The 7772-nt window shown below is 49.4% G+C and overlaps 1 protein-coding gene across 1 annotated transcript in view; it reads right to left on the reverse strand.

Annotated features, from left to right (window-relative positions):
* Positions 1-1778, reverse strand: part of LOC103250960 — a 19098-nt gene extending 17320 nt beyond the window's left edge. The window contains exons 1-3 of the mRNA XM_021708306.1: positions 1747-1778; positions 226-433; positions 72-158 (exon numbers count right to left, since the gene is read on the reverse strand). Of these exons, the coding sequence (XP_021563981.1) occupies positions 72-158; positions 226-433; positions 1747-1778 (327 nt within the window). The remainder of the gene's footprint in view (positions 1-71; positions 159-225; positions 434-1746) is intronic.
* Between the last annotated feature and the right edge of the window lie 5994 nt (positions 1779-7772).

Here is a 7772-nt window from a genome sequence, read left to right on the forward strand (position 1 = left end):
GATTGATTGTAGAGATGAGGTCTCGCTGCCCAGGCGGGTCTCGAACCCGCGGGCTCAGGCAATCCACTCACCTCAGCCTCCCAAAGGCGCGGGACTGCCGGCTGAGCCCCCGAGCCCGGCTCGGGTGGCCTTCTTAAGGACGCCTCCTCCGAGTCAGGCTGTGTGGGGGAAGACGAAGCGAGGGCACTGAGGCCGGGCCGGTGCCTCCCCACGGGAACACCTCACTCGTGTCGCTCCGCCGGGGTGTATTGGGCCCAGCCGTCCACGACGCTGCGGTGGGAAGGACACAGCCTCGCAGGCCGCGAGGGGAGCAGGCAGTGACTGTCGCTGCGAAAGCGGCTGGGTCCTGGGAGCAGGGAAAGGGTCCGCGGCTCCCACTGGAGTGGGGTGGGGGCGGTTCTGGAAGAGAAGAGGCTTCTGGAACTGGTAACATCTGAGTTGCGGGGGAAGGGTACAGAAAGGCTGTTTGGGAAGGTGGGGGAACAGGACTTGAGGCCCCGGGATCAGCTTGCAGGAGAGATGGGAGACGAGAGTGGCCGTGGTTTGGGTGGCAGAGACGCTGCACACAGAGAGGAGGGCCGGACTGAGGAAGACCTGAGACTCGGCCACGCGTGGCGACAGATGGGGGCAGCGTTGCTCTAGGGCACTTGCGGAGAAACAGACATGCCAAGTCCTAAGACTTCGGGCGCGCGCGCGCGCGCACGCGCACGCACACACACACACGCACGCACACCCCTGGGTATGCCTTTGGTTATTCCCGGCCGGGGGCTCAGTCCAAATCAGTAGTTGAGAGCTTATTAAAACCCCTATTTATAAGCCTTACCCTGGCTATGCTTCCCTTCATTTCAAAATGCACTGTTAGTCTTCCTCTTCCCTGTGGTTTTGGAGGCCATGGGCTGAGCAAGCCGATAGTCTTCATACATGAAACCTTTCTGCAGAAGTGCACCGGTTATCCACCCGCTCACTGCCTCTCAGTTCCAGTTCATCCTTTTTGCCCACTCTGTGAAAATGGATCTAGACCCTTTAAATAGAAATGGCAGGATGTCAAGCTTTGTCAGTAAGGCTCTGGAGAGACACAGAAGGAGAAAAGGCGTTCTTTCTGGTGCCACTAGGCTGCTGCAAGTCTGTGTGGCTGCCCCATGCCCAGCTTCTGAGCACAGTTTCCCCAGCACCAGACTTCTGTGGTCAGGGACCAGCAGCAGCCAGCAGCTTCCCTCATTACCCTACCCCCTTGGGTGGTTTTGATAACAGTGCCTCCAGGGAGATGCCTCCCTGGAGAGGCATCTTTCTCTAGTATCCTAGAGCATAGTTTTCCAGCCTAGAGGGTGAATTTCTAGCAAGTTCCACCAGCACAGCACCACAGTCACTTCTCTGCCATTCAGTGGGCTGCAGCCATTCCCTTCACAACAAGGACTGAATCTCAGCCTGCGGACCAGGGTGCAGAGCTGGAGTGGAGCGTATCTTCCTTGAGCTCTCTGTCTTAGCCTTATAGGCAGCAACTGTTCCTTATATCTGCTATTTTTATATTCTTTCAAATTCTCTTCTTACTAACCAATCCCTCACTACTACAGTTTTATAATCTTTAAACTTTCCTGTGGTTTCTGATTGAACCCAGATCGATACAGGGAGTGACAGCAAGTTGCCTACTTTAGCTTAAGGAAGGGGATAATGGCTTCCTCCTTGGCCTGAGTTCAAGCGAGACAAATGGAACAGCTTAGTCCAGGCGAGTAGCAGTGGTTAGCTCACACTGGCCCTGGAGAGGAGTCCACCTCGAGCATGTTGAGGGGAAGGAACATGGATATTAGAGTTTGCCTAGGTCTGCTCGAGCTGGTATAACAAAACAGCACAGACTGGGTGGCTTAAACAACAGAAATTCATTTTTCTCACAGTTGTTCTCACAGTGAAGGCTGGGAGGTCCAAGATCAAGGGGCATTCCCCTTCAACTGCTGGTGAAGGCTCTCTTCCTGGCTTGCAGACAGCCGCCTTCTCCCCATATCCTTCCATGATAGAGAGTGAGCACTTTTCTTCCTTTTTTTTTTTTTGAGTTGGAGTCTCACTCTGTCGCCCAGACTGGAGTGCAGTGGCCGCTCCCGGCCACCGCAGCCTCGACCTGCTGGGCTCCGGTGATCCTTCTGCCTCAGCCTTTCAAGTAGCCGGAATTACAGGCATGCGCTACCACGCCCAGGTGATTTTTTGATTTATTGTAGAGATGAGGTCTCGCTGCCCAGGCGGTCTCGAACCCGCGGGCTCAGGCAATCCACTCACCTCAGCCTCCCAAAGGCGCGGGATTACAAGCTGAGCCACCGAGCCTGGCTCACTTTTCTTCTTTTTCTTCTTTTTTCTTTTGAATCAGGTCTCACTTGCCCAGGCTAGAGTGCAGTGGCATGATCACAGCTCGCCACAGCCTAGACCTTCTGGGCTCAAGCAATCCTTCTGCCTCAGCCTCCCGAGTAGCTAGAACTACAGTGTGTTTCACCATACCCGGAAACATTTTTAAATTTTTTTGTGGCGATGAGGTCTCGCTATATTGCCCAGGCTGGTCTGGAACTCCTGGGCTCAAGCAGTCCTCTGGTTTGAGCCTCCCAAAGTGATGAGATTATAGGTGTGAGCCACCACACCCAGCCTGCTTTCCTTCTTTTTATGAGTACCAACTGTCAGATTAGGGCCCCACTCTTATGACCTCACAGGCTCTAACCCCTGTTAGAGTTAAAGGGGGTTAGACTATCAATGAGTGAATGTTGGAGACATTCTATGGATTTCTAGAGTGTAGTCCATAGCAGAGTCACACAGACCAGGGTTTGATCTCAGCCCTATCATTTACCAGCTGTGTGGCATTGGGCAGTTTTATTTACTCTCGAAGCCTCAATATCCTCACATGGAAACTAGTTAAAGTGACTGTACAATTTTTTGTTCAAACCTTTTGAGAGTGAAAGGGGATGCTGTTGATAATTTTGCCAGGACAGCAGGCAAACACCATGATGGTTCCAAGCAAACCAGGACACACACACAAAACAGGACAGTTCCCTCAAAGAAGCCTACTTTTCAGTATTGTTAGGCTAAAGATGATAATGTATGCAAACTGCTTTAGCAAAAAAGATACAAGAACTCTCATTTACATCATTAGCCCCCCTGCTGACCTCCCTGGCAAAGAATCTTCCCCTACTGACAAAATACCCCTTAACTCTACACCCTACCCACCTGCCAGGAATTCCCTAAGCCGGAAGGAAGGAGGGAAGGAAGAGGAGTGGAGGGGTGCTGGCAACCTAGGTTCAGCACAGGCAAGGCTCAGCATCTCTCTAGCACTGGAACAATTGTGCACTGGGCCTAGGGATAGCAAGATTGCTGGGAGTGGGGGTGGGAATGAGGGAAGGAAATCCTTCCCAAAGGCAAAGACAACAGTGTACTACACAAGCCATCCACAACTGAAAAAGAGCAAATGGTTTAGAGAATTGTGAGGGATAGAGGGTTAAGCAGAGGAAAAAGAGGGAGAGGAAGGGGGGGGAGAAGGAGAGGGAGAGGGAGCAGCTTCATGAGAAGACAGCATGGTGGAGACACACTAGGGATGGCAAATGAAGACCTATCAAAGAGAGGAGGAAAATGCACTGAATTATAGTTCCTATATAAATATGAGTATAGGCTTGGCGCAGTGGCTCACGCCTATAATCCCAGCACTTTGGGAGGCCCAGGTGAGAGGATTGCCTGAGCCTACGGGTTCCAGACCTGCTCTGGCAACTTGGCGAGACCTCATCTCTAGAATAAATAAAAAAATTAGCTGGGTGTGGTGGCAAACACCTGTAGTTTCAGCTAATTGGAAGACTGAGGCAGAAGGATCACCTGAGCCCAGCAGGTCGAGGCTGCAGTGGCCGTGAGTGTGCCACTGCACTCCAGCCTGGGTAATAGACTCCAACTCTAAAAAAAAAAAAAAAAAATGCTCAAATGGCGCAAGTAGGTGCACAGTGAAAAGTCGAGTCTCCCTCCTGTCCTGACCTCTACTTAAACAAAAGGCACACAGTATATAATTCTGCACCCTGCTTTTCTCACCGATAAACTATCTTTAGAGATGATTCTTTCATGCTAAATATCAATCTCCATCATTGTTTCAAGTGCTACATGGTGTTCTATTATTCATTTGTGCCATAATGTTTTTCACCAGTCCCTATGGCAGAAAAGCATTACTTGGCTAACCCAACACCCCTTCTCAGGCTTTTAATTCTTGCTATGCTACAGGCTGGGATCCCTAAATATTTGCTTTTTCATCCTCACCTGCAGCCAGGTGTGCCCATATGATATGACTCCGGCTGAAGAGATAAAAGCAGAAGTCTGCCGGGAGGCTTCTGGGCAAACTTCAGCTTTTCTCACAAATGTAGTAGACAGCACTCCCTTCCTTCCTAGGACACTGATATGCCATCTAGAGTGCAAGTTCACCTTCTTACAACTGTGAAGGCAATGCCAAGAGAGTCACAGAGATGCTGATTCTGACAATGGGCAGTGCCAGCCACAGCTGGCTCCAGACTTCCTCTGTGATAAATGCAAGTCCATGTTTATTTCACCTGCAGCTATCAGCCTTCTTGTTACTTGCCCCCGACACATTGAAACCGCCTATTTAAAGCTAATATCAGGGCCAGGCATGGCTGAAGCCTGTAATCCCAGCACTTTGAGAGGTGGAGGTGAAAGGATTGCCTGAGCCCATGGGTTTCAGACCAGCCTGGGTAACTTGGCGAGACCTCATCTCTCAATAAATCAAAAAGATCAGACAGGTGTGGTGGTACACACCTGTGGTTCCAGCTACTTGGAAGACTGAGGCAAAAGAATCACCTGAGCTCAGTAGGCGGAGGCTGTGGTAGCTGTAATTGTGCCACTGCACTGAGTGAGACTCCAGTTCAAAACAAACGAATAAGTAAAATCAGGCCATGGGGTAAAAGCCGTAGAAGAGACCTGAGCCCGGTTGTTTCTAAGTGTGCTTTCACTCCAATAGAGGGCAATTGATTATCTGCATGTCCTGACCTCTGGAGAGGGGGGAAGCTGCCCTACAGGGCTGATAAACATTTTCAGCTGGGTGTGGTGGCTCATGTCTGCAATCACAGCACTTTGGGAGTCCAAGGTGAGAGGATTACTTGAAGCCAGGTATTTGAGACCACCCCGAGCAACATAGTGAGACCCTCTCCTCTGAAAAAAATTCCTTTAAACAAATAATGAACCTAAGGCTATAGAGATACAAAAGTGGAGGCTAAAGAATAGAAAGCATTCCAATCTCCAAGGACCCCACCTCCCCCATACCTTCCTCCTAAACTACCTCTATAATGACGCTCTGCCCAGGGACCAGTAGCCAGTGGTCCCAGGACTTGCTTTATAGGTAGACTTGCTTTATAGGTAGCATCTATTGTAAAACCAAAGAAGAGTGTATAGCCTGCTGGGCTCAGACAGTCCTTCTACCTCAGCCTTTCAAGTAGCTGGAATTACACTACACCTGGCTAATTTTTTGATTTATTGTAGAGATGAGGTCTCGCCATGTTGCTCAGGCTGGTCTTGAACCTGTGGGCTCCGGCATTCCTCTTGCCTGAGTCTCCCAAAGTGCTGGGATTACAGGTGTGAGCCATCACACCCAGCTAGCCTCTGAATTTTCAGGAAGGCAGATTATCTACATGCCCTTCCTTGCTCAGCTGCTTTGTGATATTAAACTTTTTTTCCAGTGTAATGGCTGCTTCAGTCTTGGCTTTTCTGGACAGCAGGCATAAGAACACAGTCAGACTGTGACAACATTCTTTCCTGATGTAGTCCCCCACTGATGGACATATAGGTTGCATCCAATCTTTTAATGATGTTGATATAATGACAGCCCATACCCATATGTCTGTGTGTATAATTCTGTGTAGAATAAACTAGATGTGGAATTGTTGCTCATTCTAATTTTTTTTTTTTTTTTTTTTTTTTGAGTTGGAGTCTCACTCTGTCACCCAGACTGGAGTGCAGCAGCTGCTCCCGGCCACCGCAGCCTTGACCTGCTAGACTCCGGCGATCCTTCTGCCTCAGCCTTCCCTGCAGCTGGAACTACAGACGTGCACTACCATGCCCGGCTCATTTTGATTTATTGTAGAGATGAAGTCTCTCCAAGTTGCCCAGGCAGGTCTCAAACCCGCGGGCTCAGGCAATCCACTATCTCAGCCTCCCAAAGGTGCGGGATTACAGGCTGAGCCACCGAGCCCGGCTCTAATTTTTTTTTTTTTATTGGAGTCTCTTACTCCATCTCCCAGGCTGGAGTGCAGTGGCATGCTCATGGCCACTGCACCCTCAACCTGTTAAGCTCAGGTGATCCTTCTGCCTCAGCCTTCCAAGAAGTTGGAACTACAGGCATGCACCACCATACCCGGCTACTTTTTTGATTTTTTGTTGAGATGAGGTCTTGCCAAGTTGCCCAGGCTGGTCTCAAGCCCGTGGACTCAGGGAATCCTCTCACCTCGGCCTCCCAAAGCACTGGAATTATAGTCATGAGCCACCGTGCCTGGCCTATCAGTGATACTTTCTGTCTCCTCAGAAAAACAATCAATCCATTTGTACACCGCTGTTTTTTTCATGGCATTATCCGCATAAAATTGGACTCACATGTTCCTGATTTCACTTCCACTCTTTCCAAGTTTAACAAGAAATTTAATGTTTGTTCGTTGCTCTGATTAAAACTTCAACATTCTCACAACGATAGCTCTGATGGCCATTCCAAAAAGAAAGTTCCAAAATTGCTTTGACGGGTGAACTAGGTGCTGGTATAGGTACATAGCTTCCCAAGGGGAGTACTTCAAAGGTGACCGTAGTGATAATCAGCAATGAGGTATATAACACCTTTTCTAGGATGTTTGTGAACTTAATTGTTAGACCTCATACGCTCACCTATTCAGCTATTATAGGTGATTTTTACTTCCTTTTTAAATACTTTGCTGCATTTTCTCTCTCTCTTTTTTTTCTGAGTTGGAGTCTCACTCTGTTGCCCAGGCTGGAATACAGTGTCAGCTCATGGCCACCACCATAGCCTCGACCTGCTGGGCTCAGGGGATCCTTCCACCTCAGCCTTCCAAGTAGCTGGAATTAAAGGCACACGCCACCATGCCCAGCTAATTTTTTGATTTCTCATAGAGATGAGGTCTTACCAAGTTGCCCATGCTGGTCTCAAAGCCCTAGTCTAAGGCAATCCTCTTGCCTCGGCCTCCCAAAGTGTTGGGATTACAGGCTTGAGCCACCATGCCCAGCCTTTGCCACATTTTTAATAATGAATATGTGTTAAAAAAGAATCACAGGGAGATATATTTTATTTATTTATTTATTTATTTATTTATTTATTTATTTATTTATTTTTGAGTTGGAGTCTCACTCTGTAACCCAGACTGGAGTGCAATGGCCGCTCCCGGCCACTGCAGCCTCGACCTGCTGGGCTCCGGCGATCCTTCTACCTCAGCCTTCCAAGTAGCCGGAACTACAGGTGCCCGCTACCACGCCCAGCTAAGTTTTGATTTATTGTAGAGATGAGGTCTCGTCAAGTTGCCCAGGCGGGTCTCGAACCCGCGGGCTCAGGCAATCCACTCACGTAGGCCTCCCAAAGTGCTGGGATTACAGGCTGAGCCACCGAGCCTGGCCACAGGGAGATATATTTTAAAAAGTGAAGTTTAGAGCCAGGCACAGTGGCTCACACCTGTAATCCCAGCACTTTGGAAGACTGAGGCAAGAGGATTGCCTGAGCCCAGGGGTTTGAGACCAGCCTGGGCAACTTGGCAAGACCTTGTCTC

This window comes from Carlito syrichta, unplaced genomic scaffold (assembly GCF_000164805.1).
Source record: "Carlito syrichta isolate Samal-C Ts95f unplaced genomic scaffold, Tarsius_syrichta-2.0.1 Scaffold135732, whole genome shotgun sequence".
Lineage (NCBI taxonomy): Eukaryota > Metazoa > Chordata > Mammalia > Primates > Tarsiidae > Carlito > Carlito syrichta.